Raw genomic sequence first — 27,534 nt, 5'->3', positions numbered from 1 at the left:
TTAGATTAACATACATGTGAAGTTGCTTATTAGATTAGTCGATTTGAATTTAGACTTAGGTTTTCTTTTAATGAAGGTTAAAAAATTCAAGTAATTTTTTTAAATACATTTTAATGATATTGAGTTCCATTCCAACTATACAATGCCAGATAATACAATATCCTACAAGAGCTTTAAGTACCTGGTGACAGCTTATCATGAATTAGTATTGAAGGGACAAATCATTATTATGCAAATATTATACGGATATTGTAAATGCTTAAAATGTCGAGTACCTAGATACAACAAAAAATGCTACTTATTTAATAGTATCGAAAAATCGTATCGAAGCTAAAACTTTGTAATGTATTAGTTTGAAAATGAATATATATATTATAATATTATAATAAATAGCTTGAATGAAAAAACTAGATTACTTTTACTTATTCTAAAATTGGTGATAGTAATTATATTTTAAAAAGAGTTAAATCGATTATAGATAATATAAATTTAAATTTACTGATATTTAAATCTATAAATTTCGCATGAATCACACATACTATATCAAACGTTTTAAGAACATTTTTGTTTAGTTAAAAAATAAATTTAGTTGTATAAAATGTTAATAGAACTGCTTAAAATTTTATTAAGAGTACTCTAACTAATCAGTACCTTCTTATGGTGAGATTAATAAAAACTTAGTGATAATTGTCAAATATTAAATAATTATTTAATACTATTCATTATCATAATTTTTATCAAAAATATTAATATAAATGTACAACTCATTACTTATTGCTTGTAAACATTATTTATACATTTTTAATGTTATGTACATAACATAGTCGCAAATTGGGGGCTTGGAGGGGACTAATTAACTTCCTTGCAAAATTTAGGCAGGGGAAATTACGTATAATGAGCCCCTCTAAAAATTTTATTGAAATTGCGCAGATGTTATTGTTTTCAATACTTCTATTAATTCATGTAATTATATAAGGGTTTGTTTTTCAACTAGTTAAATATTTATCATATTTGTGGTGGAAAGATAAAAAATAAAACGCATTGCGTGATTTTTGATAAGAATACAAATAACGTTCTCATTGATGGCGTTTATTTATCAATTATTACCAATTAAAAGCTATTGGACAAAGGCGTTAAAAGTCCTAGTCCTACACTACATTCATCAAAACGCACTTATTTTTAGTCACTAGTCTTAGTTTTCAAGTAAAATTCCTATTTTTAATTTCTAATGAATAATGTTACCAAAAATTGCTATATTCTTCTATTTTCTATTGATAATTTTAACTCGCAAAAACTGTTCATCTACAAAATATCCAGTTATACTCAGTAAGTAGCTTACTTTTAGTAATAATTTGAATTTTTGTAGTTCGATAAAATATTTCTGATAAAATTATTTTAATTTTAAGAAACCCTTTATATATAAGTTAAACCTTTTCTTTTTGGCTCGTATAAAAAATGGCCATTTACATCATAATAAATGACGCAAATATTCATTTCCAAATATAGAATAGATCCAAAGTCTAATAAAATTTTTAAATCCAATTATAAAATAAATGTTTATTTTATTGATGATATTTATGACTGGTGTGAATAGATTTTGATTAGAAGAATAATAAGCAGATTTTACACCTTATTCATATAGTGTGGTTTTATAAATTACATTTCTGAATAAAATTTGAAATTTGTATAAAAACTTAATATTAATGTAAGTATAGAAAATTATTTATTTAGCATTATTAATGTATTAATGCATTTACAATTGTTTAATCTAAATCAAGGACATATGATATATGTGTCCCTGATGACCTTGTTTGTTTAAACAAATTATTATCCAATGTTTACAAAACCCAACTTAAATGTTAACATAATAAATATTGATTATTTATTAACTTTTATTAAAAGACAAATCATTTTTTGACTAATTCATTAAATTTATTATCATTACTTCTTTAGTATCAAAATTTTATTTATTTTTTAATTATTTGTTTTCATTTTTGTAGTACCAGGTGATGGAGGTAGTCAAATTGATGCCAAATTGGATAAGGCCAGTGTAGTTCATTATATTTGTGATAAAAAGACAAATGATTATTCGAATATTTGGCTAAATTTAGAACTCTTGGTTCCATATGTTATAGACTGTTTAGTATGATTGGTTTTACCCAAAAATATTAATACTTATCTATATAAAATTAATATTTTATTAGATAGACAATATGAGACTGATTTATGATAATACAACTCGTACAACCCACAGTCCACCTGGTGTGGATATTAGAATACCTGGATGGGGAAACTCGAGTGCAGTGGAATATATTGATCCAAGTTTATCTACATTTGGAGCTTATTTTAAGAGTGTAGGTGATTCATTAGTTGGTGTTGGTTTAGAAAGAGATGTGTCAATTCGAGGAGCTCCTTATGATTTCAGAAAAGCTCCAAGTAATAATTACTACTTATTTAAAACTATTGCCCTGTAGTTTTTCTTATATTTAAATCAACAGATGAAAATAAAGAATTTTTCATTAAATTGAAAGATCTAACTGAAGAAGTATATGCTCAAAATAATAATACTCCAGTTGTATTTATTGTACATAGTATGGGTGGATGTATGTCTCTACAATTTTTACGATTACAAACACAAAAATGGAAAGATAAATACATTAGAGCTCTAGTATCATTAGCTGGAGCTTGGGGTGGTGCTGTTAAAGCACTAAAAGTTTTTGCTGTAGGTATGCAGTTTTAACCTTTTTTAGATATATTTTAAAAACAAAATTTTATATAAGTAATCATTAATATTGATAGTAAATATTTTAAAAAATTCTAACCCAATTTCATAATATATTCAATCTAATATGTGTTCTATACCTTATGACAAGAAGTGACTTATCGCAGTAGCAAAACATGCCTCCAAAATTTTAAAAATTTACTTTATATTACTTAAAATTAAAACTTTTAAAATATTATTCATTTAAGACTAAAAAATATTTTTAATATAGTTTTAATTTCAAGTATTATTAGACACAAGTGACCAATTTTTATTATATTACTTTATATTTTTTATCATCTCTATTCTTACTAAATTTAAACTAAAATATTTTAGGTGATGATTTAGGAGTTTATGTACTTAGTGGAAGTGTTTTAAAAGCTGAGCAAATTACATCTCCCAGTCTTGCGTGGCTTTTGCCATCTTCTTATTTCTGGAAAGATAGTGATGTACTCGTTCAAACAGATAAACAAAATTTTACTGTCAATGATTACAAGTCATTTTTTGAGTAGGTAGCTTAGAAAATTTATTTTAAATGATCCATTAGGCAAATAAAATTTTATATCAAATATGATATATATTGTTGATTATTGAAACTCGATCTGGAACTGTGGTAATTAAACCGTAACATATAAAATTAAAAAATCTTTTGATAGTCTTGTAGAAAATGGAACAACTAAACCTTAAAACATATTAAATGCATATTTTTTTTAGCGGAAAAAAAATGAACCATTCAATAATTTTATCACATATAATACAATTCTTAAAAATAATTCAGAATAATCCCATTCACTTAATATGTAAAAAAAATAAAATATTTGGGGCTTATTCATTAATATATAGGTATTGGCTATTATTAGAGTGTTTTAAAAACATACACATTATCTTTAATTTAATTTAATTACAAATTAAAGAGTTTAACTCCTTAAAACCCTTGCCTATGTTCTTGCTATAGTTCTCATATACTGACAATAACTTGTAATTAATTGGTGTATTGAGATAAATTATATTTTAGTATTCATGTGACTTTTTGGAATAAACCCTTCATTCTCTAAATACAGTTTCTGTGAGACCAATTGAGGTGATGACACAGGAAAGTTACTTAATTCAATATAATGCATACATTTTTTGTTTTCTTTAAGAAAAGTAGTATATATAAATAATCTAGCAAAAAAATTATATCAAATTTCTGTATAGAACTAAAATAATGAAAACAAATAGATGCTTATCATAAGTTTACATTGTATAAACAGTTATATGCTTCTCCTGTAAAATTCAGTTTTTATAATTTAATACCTTTTCCATTTTATTGTGTCAATTTTTTTAATAAATCAAGTGAAAATAATTTAAACTTTTTTAGAGGTATTGATTATATGAATGGATATGAAATGTGGCAAGATGTAAAACAATACAAAGAATTTGGGCCTCCTGGAGTTGAAGTTCATTGTTTACATGGTACTACAATTGCCACTGTAGAGAAGTATGCATTTATATTTAATTGTAATTTTAAAATATTAAACTTAAAATGTGTTATTTTTAATAAAAAAAACTAATTTTATCACTTTAGAATGATATATGGACCTGGTAATTTTCCAAATAAATATCCATCAATCCAGTATGGTGATGGAGATGGCACTGTTAATTTGAGAAGTCTTCAAGGTTGTAGTTTATGGTCTACTATGCAAAAGCAAAAAGTATATCACCAAGTATTTCCTAATGCAGATCATATGTCCATTTTAAGAGATGAACGAGTTATGGATTATATAGTTCAACTCATGGACAAATTATAAATTTTTTTACTTTGTTATGTCGATTAAAATTATTCAATGACAAAAGTGGGGAAGTTAATAAATTCTTTGTTAAAAATATTATTTTAAAAATTAAAACAATTTTTATTTAGTAATATTTTATAAAATAAGTATTATCACTCTTATAAATCATATAGTTAAAAATTACTTTTTTTATTGATGAATTGTTGTATTTTATTAATTGTATTTTCAACGAATACAAATTTTAATAGAATATTAAATTGATATTTGTATGTTTCTTCATATTGTTAAAAATATTTTTAAAAACTATCCTAATTTGTAAAAAAAAATTGCAAATATAATTATTCTTTCAGCTTTAGAGATAGTAAAAGCCAATCTTTATATTTTTTCCTATCTATTGCTATCTCTATATAGTTTTCCACTCCTAGTGTAGTTAGATCCTTTAAAAATTCATCATAACATAGTTTTTTAGGTTTTCTTTTCATTTAAATTCTTTTGAAATTGTGTTAGACCTTTGTATGTGGTTTAGCCAACTTAGTCTTTTGACTCTAATTATCCAAATTAAATTTATTTCTCTAGAGGTATATATTTTTTATATAGGTATTACTATTAGTAAAGTCTTATTTTAAAAATCAAAGTCATTTTATTTATTTCTTAGTACATTTGAATCCAGGCACTAGACAATATATGTTAACTGCTACAACATGTTTCTTAATCTCTTCATGATTGAAGTTTTGGCTATGTAGTTCTGTACCTAGATACTTAAAGCTATATAATACATTTTTAAGTTTTTATTCTCTAATCTGTATATTTCTTGTCTTATGTATTTGAAGTTGTTCTCTTGTGTACACATATAGTTTGTTTTGATTTTCAAATCCAATTTTCCATTCACTTCATATTTATTCTTCCGTTGCTAGTTCTGTATATATAATTACCCATTACACTATTATCAGAGAGTACCGTATCAATTTATTAACTATATAATAAAGTACATACAAAATTAAAATAAATATATAGAAAGTTTAGAACACAAAAGAATTAAGTAACATTTTTGGCAAAAAAAATTAAGGCATAGAATAAATGTAAAAAATTGAGTACTTTCTACACACCAAAGGTAATTTTTAATTTTAAAAATACTATTTTATAGAAATATAAAGTTTTGAATTAATATTAACCCTGATGGTGATGCAAATGTTGAAAATCTCCTTTTTAAAAAGAAAATATGAACCCCTAAACATTTTTTTACTTTTTTAAAACCAACAACCTTTTTAATGTCCAGGCCTTTGATAAAATAAATACAAATTCATAAACAAATATGTAAATGGTACAAAATCGATAATTCTCCAATTTAATAAAATTTTTAACATCCAGAATAGTTTTTATTTTTAGTTAAAAATATTATTTATTTTCTATAATAAAAGATTTTTGTATGTTTCTACTTTTTTATAACTTGGCTAATTTCATCAAGAATAATTTAAGAGAAACATACATCCTTTTAAAATAGTAAAATTCATTTTATCTATCTTATTGTTTTTAAAAACAAAAAAATATAAATAAAACAAAATACTCAACTGCAATATAAAAATTAAAAAGTTAGAATTGAATACTAAACAAAAAAAACATAGTACTAAACAAACAATTTGTTTGCTTCGATGCGAAGCGGAGAAAGGAATTAATTTTACTATGATGTGTTTTTTTTTATGTCTGTTGCCACTTTTTCTTAACTCTCACTGAACCGATTTCTTTCAAAAATACGTCAAAAGATCACAAATAGTATCTAGTTGAAGACATTACCCTTAAAAATTGAAAAAAATTCCCTCGTTCCCCGCAAATGGGGGAAATATCCAAAAAAATTACAAATTTAAAAATCGCTAATTTTCGAAATTTTTTCACTTTTTTTTCTTAAAACTTTCATAACTTTTTGAAAAATCAACAAATCAACATAATTTTTTTTTTACTAAAGCCTTAGATATTTACCTTTTATTTGATATCATTTTTTTGAAAATTTATCACTTAACCTACTCATTGGGGGGGATTTAAAATAGCAACTTTTTTACAAAAATTAACTTTTTCAATTTAATTTTTAAAAATGTTCCGGAAATACTGCGTCCTTCAAACATATATCAAATTAAAGCTCATTTTATGTACTATAATATGAAAAAAAAAATTTGTCCCGACACTTTTTCTTCTACATTTAAACGGCTGCCGTAGTTTAAAAAACACTATTTTTGTGTTAAAATTTTCGATTTTCGATTTTCAACTTAAAAATGCTATAACTTTTTGAAAAATGTATATATCAGCACAATTTTTTTTTTTCTAAATACATTATAAGTACATCTTTCATTTGACATACTTTTTATTAAAATTGGACAATTTCCCCTTATATAGGGGGCGTTCAAAACTTAAAATATTGTAAAAAACATAGATCTTTTTCAACTGAACTTTTGAAAATGTTCCGGAAATACTGCGTCCTTTAAACATATATCAAATCAAAGGTTATGTTATATACTATCAAATGAAAAAAAAAAATTTGTCCCGACATCTTATCTTCTATGTGCAAATGGCTGTCGAAAATTTAAAAAAAAATGTAATGTTTGCGATAAAAATTACATTTTATCGGGATGTTTTTTGTACTTAAAACTGCCATAACTTTTTCAAAAATGAACAAATAAAAATAATATTTTTTTGTATTGAAACCTTAGATATTTCCCTTTCATTTGATATAATTTTTTTTGAAAATCTAACACTTATTCTGCTCACTGGGAGGATTTAAAATAGTAACTTTTTTACTAAAAATAACTTTTTCAACTTAATTTTTGAAAATGTTCCGGAAATATTGCGTCCTTTAAACATATATCAAATTAAAGCTTATTTTATGTACTATAAAATGAAAAAAAATTTGTCCCGACGACCTATCTTCTATGCGCAAATGGCTACCATATTCAAAAATATGCTATTTTAACAAATTTTTTTTTTTAATTAAATACTATCTACAGATTTGCATCGAAGCGTTTTTTATGATAGTGATTTTCATCACTGTCAGATATCATCTATACTGGACCTAACTATGCCACGACCCCACTGTGCCGCCACCCCACTGTGCTGGGTTATTTTTATTTATACAGAATTGAAGAAAATCAATATGATTGAAACTAACTGAATGATAACTGTTTTCTGTGTTAATACAATTATTGTGAATGAATTTTATGAACATTCTAGATTTTTCTAATCTCAAAAATATATTTTTAAATTTTCAGTATAACAATATTCCACAAAAAAATTGTAATATAGTACAATATTTTCATCCAGGCTACAATTATCTTGTTTTATGTTTAATGTTATCTCTAAAAGCTATTGCTATAATTAAAGATGTAAAGTAAGTACATACTACAACCTAGTTAAAAATATCAATAAAAATTTATTTAAGCTCATTACAACATCATGACAATAAAAAATAATTATAACACAGTAACTAAAATAAAATTATATAAATGGTAATATGAACGAGAGCAAGTGAAAAATCACAATATCGTTAGTGTCAATTAAAATAATAATAGTAACAATTTCAATCACAGTTAAATCTAGTTAAAAATATTTGATTGAAAAATTAATTCTTCTATTAAAAACTTAAAAATTACAACAATGTATTAAATTAAAAAGAGATTAACAAAATAGTAAAATAAATACAGCACAAAATAAAAATATACCTAAAATAGAAAAACAAGTAATTACAAAAAGTCAATTTACATAATTTTTTTTGATATCAGTCTATATAGTCCCCTGGTTATAGCACAAATATATTTGGAATGAAATAATGTAGAATAATTATTATAAAGTCAAAAATTAGTTACTACTGGTCCTCATGATGGCCCATAATCCTGCAGCAAGACTAAACCCAAAGAACAAGAAACCAAATCTCATTCGTGGTATTCTCCAAATAGGTACAAAATTATAAGCATTTGCAAATGGTGGTCCATGACCAATGGATTTCATGTATTTTAAATGCTTACGCATGGTGTAATTTTCATTCAAACCAGCCAAAAAATCAGCTCTTTAAAAAAAGATTCATTACATTTAAAAATATTTTCAAATCAAATTTAAAAAACTCACTCTTGTTGCACTTTAATATCAACCTCATATTTTATCTTAGAAAGTGGGTATTCGTACAACATATTAGTAGCTTGACTTAAAATTTTTTCAAAATCTATATCTTCTGGAATCTAAAAGAAATTTGTTAATGATATTTTACACTTTATATATATTAAATATACCTTTGAAATAACTGAATGAACACTAGCCATATCACAGTCAGCACTTAAAATATCTTCACTCCTCTCATTTATTAATTGAGCTATCACATATAAAATTATTTCTTTAGGAGAAGCCAAAAAATAATCGAACAGACGAACTACTTTTTTATGCTGACTTAAACTATGGCTAAACCATGATAATAACCATGGCAATGCAAATATTGTACCTATACCAGACCTAAAAATTAAAAATAAAAACTATTATTTCTATTAATAGCTTTAACTTTTTTTTTGGATAAGACACATTAAAATAAAACAACAAATAATAATGAAAATTATTTACTTTGTAAGGAAATATTCTAATTCTGGATTTAATTTTGAGATTAGAGGGAAAACATTCCAAAGCATGTAAGACGTTTCTTCCATTGTAGGCATTAAAAACTGTCTTAAATGATTTAATGATAAATATTCCATTATACTATAAGCTTTTTCTTGTCCAACTTCAATTAAAAATGTAACAGCAACATCATGATAGCCCTAATGTAATTTTTTTTATTCATTTAATTACATTTTATTTTCAATAAAATTCTAAAACAACTTTAAATAATGGTTTAATTATAAGTGCACCTGATAATATTTTAACTCTGGATGTTCAGCAATAACACTCAAGATAATTGCTATTAGTTGATTTTGCAAAACACCTATTCTCTCATATGAAATGCCCGGAGGAAAACGTTTAAGACATCTTCGAACATCCATTACAACTTGATTGTATTCTGGATGATTAGTTATTATTTCCTCATCTAGTAGTTGTTTATTTTTTTTTGGTAAATTCAAAAATAAAGGCCAGGCTTCAGATCTTACTAAACCTAATTTATATTTATAGCATAAAAATATATTAGTATCTCAAATTTAAAAAAATATTGATTTCTAATACTTACTTATAACTAATCCTCCTTCACTTGTTGCGAGATTACGTAATTCATCAATATCTTTTTTATCATGTAGAAGTATTTCATTGCATTTATCTACCTTAGATTTATATTGATCTGGTACCACATTCTGCACTATTAATCATAAATTAACTAAAATAATTATAAACAATCATATGTAAAATAAGTAAAGGTCTATAAATAAATTTGAATGTTTTCTAAGCTTATCCTATTAATTAGAATTTTATAAATTCTAGTTTGGTGAATACTCATAAATTGTAAAATAAATTTATTAAAACTGGCAATTTATTTTTTAAATCAATAAAAAAAATCATTAATATTTTCTACTATACGAATTAAAAATAAATACTCTCATATTTTAATCACATCACCTAAATTATAATAATTATAAATAGTGTTAACATTACTAAGTTTGTTCATAACTTCACAATAAGTCATACCTACATATAATACATCCTAATATATGTTTTAGTTTTTTTAATACATACGTATTAAATAATGAATAGCTAAACCAAATTGAATATTTTAGAAAACTCAAAGCTAGTTGATTTTTTATTAAGTAACGAATTTTAAAATCATAGTAAAATATATATTTTAAAGACTTTTATAAATTGTAAGATTTTAGGAAAGCGCATACCTTCATAGAAATCTATATTCGAGTAACTTGAATCCGAAGAATTATCAGAATCATAACCAGTCATTTTGATGTAATTCTTCACTGCAAATTGGTTCTTCGCAATTATCGTATTCAATCAAAGAAATAAAAAAACTGATAACAATAAAAACAACATTAAAATAGTCGTTTCCGGAAATTAAGATAATTAAGAGTTATTCATAGTACTATAATTAACGTAGGAACGTAACAGATTTTTGCAATACCGAGTGTAATCATAGACAAGTATACTAAACTTTAAATTGAATTTACAAGAAGTGCGTTAACTTTATTGTCATATAAACTGTTTGTCATAGATTAAAACGTCAACTCACATAGAACTAAAAAAATTTGTGTAGATATTTTTTTAGATAACGTTGACGTCTTATCACTTACCGACGTATACGCGCCATAAACACATATGAATGACACCTCGACGATTTTAAGTGTTACACCATAGACATATTAACAAATGCATCGGCGAAACTAAAATGAACCAGTCTTCCAAACATGGGTGTACTATAATTTTTAATACCTTCAAAATAAAGGTTGGGTACCCTTATTTCGCTTTAGTATCTTCAAGCTCCATAAAGCATTGATATTTAAAGAATTTTTTCAAGGGATACTTTAAAACAGTTGTCACGACTTTTTCCTCGTCCCTACAAAAATAACAGCCCATCTCCTATAAACCAAATTTAATATTTATAATATTAATATTCTAATTTACGACAAAGGTATATTTTTTTATTTATCTAACAAATATTTTGTTTAATTAAGTTCTCTTTTAGTTATTATTTCATAGTATTTATGTGTGCTACAAAGGCTTGCTAATATGTTAGCTTCTGCTAACATATTTTTCACAATTATGTTAGGTTTAGATTTTACATAGAGAGAATTTACCTTACACGTTCTGGAGAGGTTCTCTTAAAGATTTTCATTAAATTTTTTTAATAGCCAAAATTACGAATTTTTAGTGATAGCTCACTATAAAAAACATCATATTAAATATATCAAACTAATATTTCTCACAAAAATTAATAAAAAGAAAGTTTTTTGACTTTTTCATAAGAAAATTTTCATAAAATTTCCAATAGAAATTTTAATACATAATATTAGACTTGTTTTGAAATTAAAATTATTTTTTGTTCATGTTTTAATATATGGTTAACCAAGTCGAATAATTTTATTATTTATCGAACTATTAAAATATAAAAATTTATATTCTTTTTTTTTTTAATGGTGAGACTTCATTTTTTTAACTTAAATTGAAACTAGAAGGTTTATTGCAACATATTTTTTAGTTTTTTGTTCATAACTTTTCTAGAAACATTACGATATCTTTTTCAACATTTAAGACTAAAATAAGCTTACTAAAGGTGATACAATAAAATTACACAATTTAAAAGGCTACCAAGATTGGATTTAACACAGCAAAATTGTATAACTAATTTATTTCATTAGTTTTTCATAGTTAACTAATCATAACTTTTTAAATTTAATCTAAAAAAATATGAATATTATTATTTCATCACGGCGTCCAATAATGGAATTTTGGACACTTCTTCTAGAGTCGTACCTACTCGTTGTATAATCTTTCTCATTCTTTTTAAATTGATAGTCAATTGTACTTCCAAAAAGTAACATATTCTTAAATGAATATGATACCACAGTTTTTAGTGTATTTTAATAAAAAATCCCACTTCACAATTTGAAGAAGTTATCTATCCTGAAATTAATATCTAGGCACGTCACTACATTTTTATTTCAATATCATCATAGATTGTAATAATTATAATACAACAATAATAAAAAAATTAGCGCTAGAATATTACTCAATCGAGTTGTTTTTATATAACACAATATAAAAATGAACTAGTAACAGTAATAACTAATTTATTTTTATCAATAAATCAAATATTAAACATAATATGTACAATAAATACCTTGATAACATAAACTATAAAATATTGTACATATTTGAAAACGATAAGATACATGTAAGTATTGGCTGCAGTTAACACAGAATTTTAAATAATGGTACATTGTAGGCTTGTAATTATTCATTTCTATTTTTTTTTTTTTTTTACACATATATAAAAGTTTTATTATTACAAAAATAGAATAAAAAAATAAACGACTTGAGAACCTTTTTTTTTTTTTACACCATCGGCATTACTTTGGAACGCCCAGGAATTTCCATTACTTCAGGACTCGACTTAAGAACCTGTGAAAAAAAATCTGAACACGCCTATGGTAAAAATAAATAAAATTGAAGACCTCCAATTTATACTTCACTCTTTTTATTCTTTTACTATTATTTATTCTTCTTATTAACAAGAGGAATTATTAGAATCGTACGCCCAACCCTTACCATGACAAAATCATAAATACTCACTAACATATATACAACATTTTCTTGTAAAATAAGGTAATAAGATAAGGGTAAATATATGACATGTAAACGTAATAAAAAGTCACCATTAGCAACACATGATATTAGAATATTAATCATCTATTTTTTGTATATATTTTTATTTTTTTGAATTAATGCAACTGTTTTTATGTACTTTAATGATGACCGTTTATAATGTAAATGTATAAATTATATAAAAACCATGTCAATTTGACGGTAGTATTCAGAGTTTAAATTAAAAGTTTTAATAGTTAAGTTTTAATTTTAGTTACAATTCTAAATTTTCTAAAAAAAAAAACCTTTAAAAGAATGTTTTTATCACTTTCGAGTGACAGTCTCACCATCCAATTCAGAATAAAACTAAAATTTACTAAGCGATTTTTACTGATAATTAGCAAAATTTTAATTAAAAAATGAATTTATAATATTAATGAGAATTAAATTTCACTAAAGAGCTGTTAATAATTTCACTTTTCTATTTTACTATTTCCTACAAATTATTTGTATCTGCCTAAATAGGGGAAATATCAAAGTTTATTATTAGAGAATGTTACATTCCACCTGACAGTTCGGCGGCTGTTTATGACTCATGCTGATACGGTCAATTCATTGTTATCTAACATGAGTGCGAATACAAATATATTTATATTTAGTGATTATAATTTACTAAATGATAAAATCGGATTACTTTATAATGGTATTAGATCTGATAAGAGTGATATTTGATTGTTTTTTATTATGTATCAACTTAACACAATTGCTAATAGTAATAGCTCTTATCTTCATTTTAATTTTTTATATGTCGATTCAGCCTCTTTTAGTAAAACTCCAGATATTTTGGTACCTTTAGACCTCTATCATTTAGCTCTTCTTTTTAAATTTCATTGAAATTTTTATGTTTTACTAACTTATTCTAAACATAAACAGTTCAATTGTAGACATGACCACTATATACTTATGATTAATGAACAAGCGTCAACTATAGTATGTTCAAATGTAATAATTAGTGATTGGAAATATCGAATAGTAACTATCGAACTACTCGATATCCATTCAAAAACTATTCGATAGTTTATGCTAAAAATAAGCTATTCGGTTGTATAAAAACCAATTCGATAGTTTAAAATATTCAAAAATACCTATCACTATAATAATATTAATTCTGTTTTTGATATATTTTATTCAATTAGTCTCCAAAACACTGAAAACTTTATTCTTATATTTTCTATTAGTAAACAAAAATTTCCTATTTGGTTCTCTAAAGACCTAAGGTTATTAATACGTGAAAAAATAAAATACATAAATAGATATACCACAAAGGGGTCACTTGTTTCCTTTATAATTTATAATATCTATGAAAAAGTTTCCATTTATTCATGTTTAATGTTCGCTGATGGTGTTAAAATATTTATTGAAATTAACAATATTACCTTAAACTTCAAGATGACATCCATAGGCTTCATAACTGGTGTATATTGAATAGTTTAACTATAAATACTTCTGAATGTTATCAAATATCATTATTTCGTAATAGGGAAATACATTTATTTAATCATACTATTTCTGGATCTAATTTAACAATTGTAAATGACATAAAAGACTTAAGGATTATCTTTCCTTTGGCCGTTCATTGAGCACATAACAGTTACATATAATATAGCATTAAGAATGTTAGGTTTTATTTGGAGGTTGTGTTGGGATTTTACTAGCATTACATGCCTAAAAGTTCTTTAATGTGCGCTTGTTTGACCTATAATTGAATTTTAATCTATTATTTTATTTCCTTATTAGAAGAATTTGGTAAATAAATTAGAAAAATTACAACAGATTTAGCTATTAAAATAAGTAAGTATGACTAGGATTTCTATGTAACAGCAACCGAATTATTATGTGTAACCCAGAATTTCGGAGACGTAAGGCCGACATATCATATCATAGTGCTATGGCTTTATAACACAATTGATTATCTTGATATCCTTAGATTCTTCTTCTTCTTTTTCCTAGCCTTAATTCCAACTAATTGGGGTCGGCCAGGTCGACAATCGACGTAAAATTGTTGTCCTGATTTTTGATTCCATTTGTTTCACGCGTTTCCTTACGTTTCACTCCCTTATTTTGTTTCTGACCATCAACAAAACTATAGTCACTTTTCACTGTTTAACAGTACGCTCTTAGAATGTAATTTTTTTGGTAATGAGTATGATTTTTTTAAAAACTTTCTAAACCAGGTTAAAAGTTACATCAAATTATTACACATATTGTAATTACTATTAAGAATTGATATATGTTTATGTGTCACTTTTATTTTGATTAATAGTTTATCTACACTATATTAATGTAATTTTTTAATTTTGTTTTAGTATTAATTTTTAAGTATTAGTGTTTATTTTATTTTTACTATGTTATATATATACATTGTTAATGTATGCTTTATGCTCATATTTGGATGTTATATTTAATAAATAAATAAATTAACAAGTACCTGCTGTAAGTAAAACAGTTTTAACCTGATGTATTCTGATTTCTGTATTTTTTATACCAAGTGTTTTCGCCATTTGATGTAACTAATCAAATATTAAAATTATGATATTTTAATCTATTATTTTTATTATAGTAATGGAAGTTGGCTGTCAAAGTCATAGTAGTACACGTCACCGTACAATTAAATTGAAATTATAATTTAAATGGTTGTAAAATTTATTTCAAAGTAAATATTATTTAGTGTTATCAATAATAGCAATAACAAATGTACTACTTCTGTCAATATATAATATAAGCATTTATATAACATATTGATAAATGGAGGACATTGTGGTGAAAATGACGTATCTACCAAAATTTAATTAAATTTTAGATTATTGAAAATAATGCATTTTTAATCTAACTCCACACAAAAAATATATATAAGACATAAATTAAATATAAATTTTAGATTTAATTAATATATTATGGAAACTCATAGAAAAACTTACACAAAACTTTAGACATCTACTGAAAGTTCAATTTCAAAAAAAGGCCATTTTTTCTTTTGCGGGTTAAAATATAATTCTTTTTAACAAGTTTCACATCTTCTTAGCTAAGTAACTTAATAATTTTATTAGAAAGGACGGGAAAACTTGTACAGTTCGGAGTACAAAATCAACCTTAATGCTTGCACTTCGAAAAACAAGAGTTCCCGAAAAAACCATACAGGTCACCTAAAAATAATATTTATTAGAAATAGATTGACGAATTAATAATTAATTACTAATTGTAATCGTTTTATAGTTTAATGATTATTATAATGTATTTAATTCAGTGACGATCAAATGATTTTACTATTTACTACCTTTATAATAAATATCATCATGGAAGCTGTGCACCCATACCTAAAAGCTTTTTTATTTGTATTAATATGTCAATATGTTATTAAAGATTATTAGATATGCATAAATGTCCTTCTTATTATGAATTGTATTTTATATATTTAATTTATTTTAGATAAGTACCTCATTGAGTTTATATAAGTATAAATAATAACCAAGACTTAAAATTTAATCTCCTAAATTTTTAGGGTTATATATTTGTCCATATAAATTCTACTCAATAATTTTTAAATTGAATTGTCATATATAATTTATGAAATATAAAATATATATGATAAAAATTGTAAAAAAGGGTTTGTCAATAGGGGATATATCCCTTAATACCCTCCTTCCTATTTGACCGCCACTAATTTCACTATTATTGTAATGATCTTGTATAACATTCAAACTTTAGCCATAACTATTAAGCTGTACATTTACCTAATAAAAGCTATTAAAAAAAACATTTGATTATCCAGTTCCCTGGAATGTACTAGAAGGGCAACGGCCTTGGAAACTCAAAAATTGTAGCGGCCTTCTACGCGCAAAAAAAAAACTGAATTGCTTTTAAAAAAATCGTCAATATAAAATAAATAATGAGACTTCCATAAATTTATTTTATCTTGAATACGCTGTTCAGACTAACCAGGATCACGTTATAAACAACGGTCAAGGGGACCTGTAGAAGTTCCTCATAACTGTCTTAGCTAAAAGTTGAGTATGGATAGTAAGAAGATTCCAAAAACTCATTACTGAAAAAAATGAAATGGATGCTATCAAGCATAATATTCCCAATACCTCTCGTTTTAATGACTTCCTTATGAAATTAATCTACATTTGTTTCATCACAAATCACTATGATAATACAAGGTTTCATCGTATCAACTAATTTAACTGTTGTTTTTAAAATAATGTGATTTTTGAGGTATAATTTTGCAAAGAATACCATTGTAATTAACAAAAAAAATGTAGACATAGTAGTACGTAGTAAAATACTACATATTTGAACTCTCCCTCGATTACTTAGAATTAGTATAAATTTTGATAACATTCTCTAGAAGAAATATTAAATTTTATTTTAAATTGGAATATACTATGATATTGTTGATATGAATTAAATAAAACCAGCAAATCTGTCGGTACGTAGCATACACACGAAGTTTTAAAAATTATTTTAAAATCTAGAATTTATTGAAATATTTAAAAAATAAAATAAGTTTTTAATAAGTTAAATACTTATCAACACTTAAAAATAAATATAAGGACAGTCTAACTCGTCTGAACACTTTATATAGAGTATGACTGAATGAGTATATTCATATTCATGAACAAACTTTTATTTAAAAGCAAAAAATATTTTGTTCACATCCTATCCTTTTCACGTGAATATACATACTGAAAATATAATTACATTTGTGAAATTTAAATAACGTTTTCCCCTACGTCATTTAGAGATTTGTCAATTATTATAGTCTATTAGCTAATCAATAGTCAAACATTCATACCGGTATATATTAGGTGTCAGGTGTATCTTCTATATAATCCCATGACAAAAAAATGCTTACCACTAGCATTAATACCAAGAAGTACAATAAGATGTAATTATCTTTTTTTATTTACCAATGAAAAATAATAAATGTTAACAAAATGTCTAGACATGTCGCATTATTAAAATACTTGTTTTTAGCCTTCCTAGTTTTACACTATTAGTAAGGGACGGTTTTGTATTTACTGGTGGTTCAATTCATCATCCTTGATTACACCTATATTGTACTTTATAAAGAGAATGATAAAAGAAAAAAAGGGGGTTTTTCACAAGCAACTTATTAGTATTAATGTATAATCTACTGATACTATAATTTTACTATAGATTAAATATATTTAAATATTTCAAATTCATATACATAATTAATACTATCGAAATTAAAGAAGACATATAACTGCATTAAATAATTCAGTTTAAATCGAGTAACTGTGCATAACAATCACGTAATAATCTAGTTGTGAAATCACAAACAAATAACATTATCATTATTTCTTATCTTAACGCCAAACAATCATAATGTATATTTTAAATGATAACCATAATTATACCAAAGAATTCTGATTTTATATTCAACTTTCTTAATGAATTGAACAACTTTAATTGAAATTATTTTAAATTGACGTAGTTTATACAAGCTAAAAATTTATTTTATTTATTGAGACAAATTTAAAAATGTTACGTAAATTTAGTAACAAAAAATAAGAATTATTATTATCCATTCGGATTCTGTATGGGTATTGATCAAGGTATAGCTATTTGATATTTTTTTGTATATAACTAAAACTTGACAATAATATTATAAATTATTTTGTTTTAGGTAACATGTTTTCTTAATATGTTGTGATTCTTTTATATCAATGAGACTAAATGGAATCATGGGTACACCAGGTAACATAAAATTATATTTTAACTTTTATCATTAAAATTTTAATTACATTACACTTCATAGATTCTAATTTTGAAAAATATTAATGCAGTTTTTAATAGTATTATATTTTTTTCATCATGATTAAATTATGATAAATCAATTATTTTTTTATTTGTCTGATCTATTTTTGATGAAATCATAACTTATTTAAAAAATATTTCTCATTTTTAAAACTGATTAGTTACCATTAATTTAGGCATCTTCTTTCATAAACTTATTAATGGAGTGAATTGTATAATCTTCTTTATACCAAAAATATTTAGAATATTGGCTATCCTGACTATTAAAAAAAAAAAGTATATTTAATAATTAAATATAATGTTTTTATATCTTTTACAAAATAAATTATTTTTTATATTATGGCTAGGAAGATAAATTCAAGTAGGTCTTTAATTAAGTTGATATATAATTATGTAGTAAATTAATAATCAATTTATAAAAAAGTTATAATTCATTTTACAGAGAAAATTAAACCACCACCACCTCCAAAGCCTATCTCATTGCTTACAAGTTTAGGAAATTGTAATTGTGATGAAACTCAAAAGTATGCACTATATAAATATTATATTTTTATTAAATTAAACACTTTAATATCTAGATTAACAAATATTGTTTTATAATAACTAAATATTTATTTAACTAAGTAAAATTAAAACTATATTAAAAATATTATTAATTTAAAAAACTAAAAAATATTAAAAATATTTTTTAGTTTTAATTTTACTTAATTAATTAGCCACAAGTGATCAATTTTTATTATATATTTATTTAACTATTAATATAAGTATGATTTATAATTTAATTATTTGTAAAAAATCACAAAAAATACTTGAAAACTAAAATAAAAAAGTTAATTTCATTAATTTAATATTTTAATTTTTTTCGAGATTCTTAAGCAAATTGTTTTTAAATGGATAAATAATTTTTTTCTTAAATTAAATCTTAAAACTAATTTCTAATCATGTTGGTATATATATATTCATATAAACTATGTATTCTTTTATACGAAGATGCAAATCTAGTTTAATTAATAATAGGTTTTGCTTTACCAATATAATACGCTTTATTATATTACTTTCTTAACTACTTTCTTTTATTTATTACCTTTTGGTGGAAGGTACCAGAGTTTGATTTTGTTATGATGGCCCATAAATTCTTGTCTTCTTTGCCACAAGCAATAGCTTTTATAGAGGCTATAAATCATAAATAAATAGCAACAGTAATAATATTTATATTATAAATTTATAGGTTTTGTTCAAAACATAAAATGGTTACCACAAATGATAATGTATCTACCTTAAAAAGTCAAATTGAATTTTCAGTAACTAAGTCTACCATCAAACCTCCATTACTTCCAAAACCCAGTAATATTGTTTACAAAAGTAGTCCATACAAAATAAAACATAAATTTCCCAGTGTAAGTCATCAAACCATAGAAGATGGAGAAAAGACTGTTGATTCCATTGAAAATGAAATTATTGACATCAAAATTCACGAAGAGAATAATATATTTAGGAAAGAATCAGAAAATGAAAGTGATGTTAATTCGAATATTTCCAATTTAGATATTCCTGTACATATAAATAGTATTTTAGAAAGTAACATAACTGATAGTGAAAATAATAATAGTAGCAGTATTAACAGAAAATATATCAATGATGATTCAGATTATGAATTCCCCAATGAAAGTTTATTAGATGATTACGTAGTTTATGATACAGATATGTTAGGAATTTCTGTGAATCAAATGGATAATCAAAATATAACAATTGATGATGAAAAATTATCAATTACAAGTGATTCAACTGAACTGTATTCTGTAAGAAAAAAAATTGTAAATTGGTTTGGATCATTCGGAAAGGGAAAAAAAAAAAAAAAAAAACGTGACTCTTTTAACAGCAGTCAAAATGAAGAGCATAATTCTGATAAAGATGAAAATGATACAGACTCACATTCATCTATAGAAGATAAATCAAATGAAAAACTTGAACTTGAAGAATCATTATCTATTGAAAATGTGGAACCAGATGAAATAATTCCATTTAAGAATAAATCATTGAGAATTGTTGAAGAATTAATTACAACCGAAAAAGATTTCATTGACGTTTTAAAATTATTATGTCAAACATTTGTTTCATTTATTGATCAGTCATGTAATGACTTTAAAATTATACCCCCAAATGATTTAGCTAAAATAATAAACCCACTTCCCCAGTTGCTCAGTCTAAATGAAGATCTTTTGCAAGATATGGAAAAGCGTTTAGAAAATTGGGATAAACATCCTAAAATTGCTGATGTTATTGTGAAAAAAGGACCATTTCTTAAACTTTATTCTACATACATTCAAAATTTTGAAAGTCAGTGTAATTTTTTAGATGAATGTTGTCACAAGTATCCTAAGTTTCATAAATGTATTCGAGAATTTGAAGTATCTGATGTATGTAGAAAATTAACAGTTAAACACTATATGCTTAAACCTATTCAGAGAATACCACAGTATAGATTGTTGTTAGAAAGTTATTTAAAAAATCTTGATGAAAATTCAATAGATTATAAAGATACATTAACTGCTTTAAATATTGTCTGTGATGTGGCTAACCATGCTAATAAAAGTGTTAAGCAAGGGGTAAGTGATTTTTAGTAATTACTTGACGTTATAATTAATATCAATACTATGCATTATAAATTTAAAAACTAATAGTAATTTTAATGTGGTTATTTAGTTTTTCAATTTAAAAAATATTTTAAGTAGAGAAAACTGAATATTATTTAATATTGGTTGATTTGAATTGATTAAATAAAACTAGTTGTTGTGATAAATTAAGTTAATGTAAAATCCAGAAGATTGATGGTGTGTTTATTTTATGAAAAATTTATCAGTACAACTAGTTATATATTTTTTTCTTTGCCTGGCATAATATAAGCCACTCTGCAACTACCATCAAACATTCCTTCAAGGCACCCCATGTTATCTCTAAAACTCACAATACGACGTACAAGGTCTCTCGATAGACACGTGCTGCACTGTGTAAAGTCTTTGCAAAATGTTAGGATAGGAATATACTTTATATATTTTTAATCTTTAAAGTTAAAAATTTTTGTATTTTATTAAGTTTTGAATGTTACAATTTAATATATAATATTACTTATGCTTTAAATTGATTAAATCACATTACATATCCTTTTTTTTTTAAGGACTCTTTGAGCAAACTTTTGCAAATACAATCACAATTAGGAAACTATGTTATAATAAAACCTGGTAGAGAACTCATTAAGGACGGAGAACTTTACAAGTTATCCAGAAAAGATATGCAATTGAGATATTTTATTTTGGTAATATTTAATAAAAAAAAAATTATTAAAATTTACTAATTTGAAACTTTGTTTTTAGCTCAATGATTGTTTTTTGTATACATCATACTATGGTACAGTGTCTGGATTAAAAATAAATTATGAACTTCCACTGAGTGGAATGAAAGTATTTATACCATTGACTGATGATCATTACAATGAATTCAATATAATTACAATAACTCGGAGTTTTACTTTGAGAGCTAGGTAAATTGAATGAATTATTTTTGTGATTAATTCATATTAATAACTAGTATTTTAGATCTTTATCAGAAAGAGAAGAATGGGTTACTAAATTAGAAGAAGCTATTAGAGAGCACAACAATAAACAGCTATCATTTTTAAATATGAAATTTGTTCCAAAAAATGCAGGTTGTGAACCTTTAAAATTAGGTCATGAGGTAATTTTTTAATATATTTTATTATTTAACAAATTACTACATTACTTAAGTATAAAATTCAGGCGCCAATTTGGATTCAAGACTGTCGTGTTACTATGTGTCAATCATGTGCAGCAGAATTCACTGTGACTTATCGTAGACATCATTGTCGAGCCTGTGGAAAAGTTAGCATAAAAATGTTATTTATCATTTAAAATTATCTACAAGGTTATAACTGCTTTTATAAAAAATATATAGGTTGTTTGTGGAAGTTGCTCAGAAAATAAAGCGCCATTACATTATATGAAGTTTCAATCAGCAAGAGTATGTGATGATTGTTTTGATTATTTGCTCAAAGGTTTGTTTACCATAAAATGTAATTATTTGTTGATATATTTTTTACATTTTCTGTAGAAGTTGAAGATAAAATTGTGGAATTACGTCAGGGGTCTAATTTTGGCAACTTAGATATTCTAAATAAATTAGATGCAATAAAAAGTTCTTTTAAAAAATCTGGACTATGGAACACTAAGAAACTTGTGAAATATGTACCACAACGGCTAAAAGAAGTATGTTTTGTTTTTAGTTTAATTTAAAATAACTCAAAATGTTATTTTTAGTTTTTAAATTAGATCTTTCCCTAATTAAAATAATTAAGTTACATATTGTAGGGAACAAGAATATTTATCAAGTTCAGTATAATTGTTTTGAATTTTAATAACTAGCACATTATAGTAAAATAATTTGTAGTTAAAACAAAAATATATTATACATAAAGTATTTGATTATATTTTTAGATAATATTCAAAGTAATTAAAGTTTAAAATATGTATGCTTATTTAATTTGTTAATATTATAATTACTTTGAAAATGTATTATAGGAGATGGAGTTCTTTTCTAGTTTAAGTTTAATATTTAAATTTAAATTATGTTTCTTTTGAAGAGATGTTTTAAGTGCAAAAGAATATTAAAAATGATCACAAAGTATTTTAAGTTATTTTATTCTTATTATGGTAATAAAATCTCCGAGCATTATTGATCAACTTTATTAATAATTAAAATCTAAAAAAAAAAAACCCCCAACCCAGCACAGTGGGAATGTGGCATAGTTGGGTCCAGAATAGATGATATCTATATTATGATATCATTATGATTATAAACACTATTATAAAAAATGCTTCGATGCAAATCGGTGGATAGTGTTAGATTTTAAGAAATTGGTGGATAATTACAAAAGTAACATCAACTCCTATTTCCTTATTTATATTCTGATTTCAAGTTTTATGATTTATAAGTATAATATATGAACAAATATATATATAAATAAAATATAAATAGTACTTACCTTAAAAAAAATATAATGATCCATACATTTTTCAAAAAGTTATAGCATTATAAAGTTAAAATATGAAAAAAATTTTTTTACAAAAATCGTTTTTTTTTTTATTAACTTTGATGTCTGTTTTCACCATGAAAACAAAATAAATTTTTATTTTCATATTACAATATATTATATAAGCTTTAGTAGAAATATATATATAAGTGCTAGTATATCTGGAACACTTCCAAAATTTAAGCTGAAAACTTCTACTTCCTATATGCATTTTTAAGTTTTGAATCCCTTGAATAAAGAGAAATGGTCCGTTTAAAAAAAAAAGTATGTCTCACAAAAGAAGTATATTAATAGTAGTTATCATAAAAAAATTATAATGATCCATACATTTTTCAAAAAGTTATATAAATATAAAGTTAAATATGTAAAATATAAAATCGAGAATTTTCACACAAAAACAGCATTCAGTAGCTATTTTCACCCTGAAGACAAAATAGTCCAAAATTTTTTTTTTCCATAATAAAGTATATTACATTAGCTATAAATTAAAATATATATAAAAACGTCAGTATTTCCGAAACACTTTCAAAAGTTAATTTTTTTTGAAAAAGTTGTCATTTTGTATCCCCCTCTATGGGCAGGTAAAAGGTCAGATTTATAAAAAAAATATCCAAACAACAGGTAAGTACCTCGCGTGTCTATATAAAAATTTCGTGCTTAGCAAACAGCTTGATCATATTAGTCACGTTAAGCATTACTACACTACTGATTAAGCCACACTAACTTAATCAAATATTATTACTATAAAGTAATTGTATTTTTCAGGTTATGGCTAATGATTCAGGCTCACAAATGAGTGGTTGGTTATATCGTCGTGGTCGTAAATCATGGAAAAGATTTTGGTTTGTACTAAAAGAACAAGTTTTATATACTTACAAAGCATCGGAAGATGTAGTAGCTTTAAATACAGTGCCAGTATTAGGTTATAGTGTTCAAACATTTCCTGAAGTAAGTATTTTATTGATGTAGTATATGATTTATTATAAAATTAGAATTTACTATTAACTGTGTTTTTCTATGGTAACTATTTAATAATTATGATATTACTATAATATAATTTACATAATTATATTATTTTTAAATCTAATATATATATATATTCTTTTTCTAAGACATTTTTTAATAGTTTTATTTTTATTAGCCAATGAAAATAGTTAATTCCTAGTAATAGTATTTACTTTCTGTATGTGGTAAAATATGTTTAGGTTACACATTATTGAACCAAAACTGTTAATTTAATAATCAATTTTTTTTGTGAAAAATCTTCTAAAAATAGCTGTATAATAAAACTAAATTAATTATATAGATCAAATTTTCATAAATTTATATAATACACAGAGATTTTAAGTGACATTTTATGCATACATGATTTTTTACAAAATTTTATGTAATAAATGATATGGTAGAATTTCAAAATGTTCGATTAAGGTTTATAAAACCTAAAAAATAGTTGAAAAAATTAGCAAATGAAACAAAGAATAACTTATTTTAACTTTTTCACTTGTTACTTGTTGATTCTCCTATACATATTAGAGCATTGTTTTCTTATTTTATTGCAACCTTCATGAAAAATTTTGTCATTTGTACTGTGCTGTGCTACACTATACTTGAATATTCATCATCTTACCTTTTTAATAAAAGGATTTGTTCAACATTTAACAAATAAGTCAATATAAAACTTAAATAAACTGATATATAGTTTTAATTCAACTTGAGAATGTATTATGTATCTCAGAAAATTAGAATTTAGAAAATACATAAGATATTTAGCTTGTTTTAATGTATAATTAAAAAGATTTTTCCACCTAGACACTATGTAAAATTTATTTTGATAAAAATAATTTTATGATACTTATGACTTATATGCATTTATAAATTTTTTTTAACCATTTTAAAAGACCAAATTTTGTTCAAGTATGTTATTGGAATATACAGTAAAGTAGAATTTTTTTTTTTTTTTTTAAGTGAGAATAAACCCCCTATCTCTATCAACACTACATTTTCAGATAGAGCTCTTTACTGAGTTTTCAAGTCTATTAATACAAATTTGTACTAGCTGATGTGTTTGGAATAATTTAATCAAATTTATAAATGAAAATAAATACCGACTCTATTTATAAGTTTATTTCAATTTTAATTATGGAAAGAAAAGAAAAATATAATTTTTCAGTTTATTGTGTTCATTACATGTGCAGTTCTGATAATCAAAATTCTACTGTTATTAATGAATTATTGAAAAATTTATTTTTAGGGTACAAATTATGAGGATTTTGATTCTAAGTGTGTATTTCAATTAGCCCATGCTGGACAGAGTCCATTGATATTTTGTGCAGAAATTGAACAATTAGCCAAAAGGTAATTTTTTAAAAGTATTAAGTATTGTATTACTATATATTTTATTGCAAACTAATTTAATCATACACTTAAGTTTCTAGTGAATGCTTTTTTCATGTGTTCTGAACAAAATGTTTGTTGTGAAAACATTTTACGTGACATTCTTTCAATTTTACAAATTTATTTAATTGAAAATTAGCAACCTTTGTTATATTTCAATAATGCCATTATAGAAATTGATCTTCAATCTAAATTGTTCCTATAATTAACTTTATCTTAAGTAATTAGAATATAGATTATTATTATTTTATATAATAAATCTTTGAAACTTCTTTGAAAATCTACATTTGATAGAAAAAAAAAAAATAAAATCTGCATAGCCCTGTGTGATGGAATAGAAACTCAGTACCTATGCACTATGGCATGATGTATTTTTGATTAAGCTATGTAGTATATATGTATTTATGACATTAAGATACTTTTTATGTTATAAACAATATTTTATAACTCAAGTACATTGATAATCTTAAAATTTAAATAATCTAAATTTTAAAAATCTAATATACTTTAACAGCAACGTTTACAGAATAATTTCTGAATAGTGCAAAAATTACTGACAACAGTGTAAACTATAAAGGTGATTCTTTACACCCCATAATAGATAGTGTAATATTTTTATCAAACCACCTTTTTTGCAAGACCATTTAATAACTAAAACAAATTTTTTGGAATACATTTTTTTTAAAGATTTGTAAATGAAAATTGATACACATTATTTTATAATAAGATTTTTCCAAACACTAAAATTAATATTGTTTTTATTTTCAGGTGGATTAATGCTCTAAACGAAGCAACTCAGTTAAAGTAAGATCTCTTATTCATATAACCTTATTATTAAATTATGTTAAATTTTTAAATATTAGATAAATTAATGTATACCACTACATTAAATTAATATTAAGGATGATTATCACTGAATTGGTGCTTAAGTATTTAATGTAGTCCTTTAAATTAATGTTATTTTTTGAGAATATGGCTAACCAGCTGTTATATTTTTTAAACCTGTGTCTTATATTTTTATTCTATTCCATTTGAATTATTATTTGTTTTTGTGTGTTGTGTGATTTATCTTTAAATATTATTTTATTTATTTATTTTTTAATAACCAAATTTTATTTTAATATTAATTTTATTATAAACATTTAAAGTTTTACTCTTATTATTGTCATTTTATTAATTAGTAATTATTATTGTATTTCTATTATATCGTTGAAAATTTAGTATTTTATAGAAATAATAGCTGTTATACAGTACAAACTAATTATAAAATGTTTGTTTTTAATAAAAATTAGTTTTATAAAATATCCTTTATATTCTTATGGTATTAAAATGTAGTTCCTCGGATGTTAGCTTCGATGCGAAGCTGAGAAGGTATTAATTTTACTATGATGTGTTTTTTT

General features: G+C 24.0%; 3 protein-coding genes across 8 annotated transcripts; 2 read left to right on the top strand and 1 right to left on the bottom strand.

The window, feature by feature from the left end:
* Positions 1-933: 933 nt before the first annotated feature.
* On the top strand, positions 934-4,888 carry LOC126898936 (phospholipase A2 group XV-like). Of its 4 annotated transcripts, none has more exons than XM_050673354.1 (7): positions 934-1,326; positions 2,001-2,143; positions 2,205-2,436; positions 2,475-2,726; positions 3,098-3,269; positions 4,122-4,241; positions 4,329-4,888. In XM_050673354.1, exons 1-7 carry the CDS (start codon positions 1,236-1,238, stop codon positions 4,549-4,551), a joined length of 1,233 nt encoding a protein of 410 aa, XP_050529311.1. In that variant the 5' UTR covers positions 934-1,235; the 3' UTR covers positions 4,552-4,888. The 4 variants fall into 4 exon arrangements, with proteins under 4 accessions (XP_050529311.1, XP_050529312.1, XP_050529314.1 ...); XM_050673355.1 differs by having other exon boundaries at positions 936-1,326; positions 2,499-2,726; XM_050673357.1 differs by lacking the exon at positions 934-1,326 and adding an exon at positions 1,582-1,705 and having other exon boundaries at positions 2,001-2,138.
* A 3,040-nt stretch (positions 4,889-7,928) lies between these two features.
* On the bottom strand, positions 7,929-10,753 carry LOC126898938 (TBC1 domain family member 20). Of its 2 annotated transcripts, none has more exons than XM_050673358.1 (8): positions 10,575-10,753; positions 10,371-10,502; positions 9,722-9,847; positions 9,408-9,649; positions 9,124-9,317; positions 8,802-9,018; positions 8,641-8,750; positions 7,929-8,581 (listed from the first exon to the last, which is right to left on the bottom strand). In XM_050673358.1, exons 2-8 carry the CDS (start codon positions 10,432-10,434, stop codon positions 8,374-8,376), a joined length of 1,161 nt encoding a protein of 386 aa, XP_050529315.1. In that variant the 5' UTR covers positions 10,435-10,502; positions 10,575-10,753; the 3' UTR covers positions 7,929-8,373. The 2 variants fall into 2 exon arrangements, with proteins under 2 accessions (XP_050529315.1, XP_050529316.1); XM_050673359.1 differs by having other exon boundaries at positions 10,643-10,750.
* A 7,469-nt stretch (positions 10,754-18,222) lies between these two features.
* On the top strand, positions 18,223-27,318 carry LOC126898920 (FYVE, RhoGEF and PH domain-containing protein 6-like). 2 transcript variants are annotated; one of them, XM_050673309.1, is made up of 13 exons: positions 18,224-18,434; positions 18,506-18,576; positions 19,079-19,160; positions 19,865-21,242; positions 21,812-21,949; positions 22,008-22,174; positions 22,230-22,368; positions 22,431-22,532; positions 22,606-22,705; positions 22,762-22,916; positions 24,506-24,688; positions 25,992-26,095; positions 26,903-27,318. In XM_050673309.1, the coding sequence occupies exons 2-13, from the start codon at positions 18,546-18,548 to the stop codon at positions 26,940-26,942; spliced, it is 2,619 nt and encodes an 872-aa protein (XP_050529266.1). In that variant the 5' UTR covers positions 18,224-18,434; positions 18,506-18,545; the 3' UTR covers positions 26,943-27,318. The 2 variants fall into 2 exon arrangements, with proteins under 2 accessions (XP_050529267.1, XP_050529266.1); XM_050673310.1 differs by lacking the exons at positions 25,992-26,095; positions 26,903-27,318 and adding an exon at positions 25,706-25,881 and having other exon boundaries at positions 18,223-18,434.
* The last annotated feature ends 216 nt before the right edge of the window (positions 27,319-27,534 follow it).

The sequence above is a fragment of the Daktulosphaira vitifoliae genome, unplaced genomic scaffold (assembly GCF_025091365.1).
Source record: "Daktulosphaira vitifoliae isolate Bord-2020 unplaced genomic scaffold, ASM2509136v1 Scaffold_2, whole genome shotgun sequence".
Lineage (NCBI taxonomy): Eukaryota > Metazoa > Arthropoda > Insecta > Hemiptera > Phylloxeridae > Daktulosphaira > Daktulosphaira vitifoliae.
Note: the sequence above shows the minus strand (reverse complement) of the source record. Positions and strands in the feature narration are given on the sequence as shown.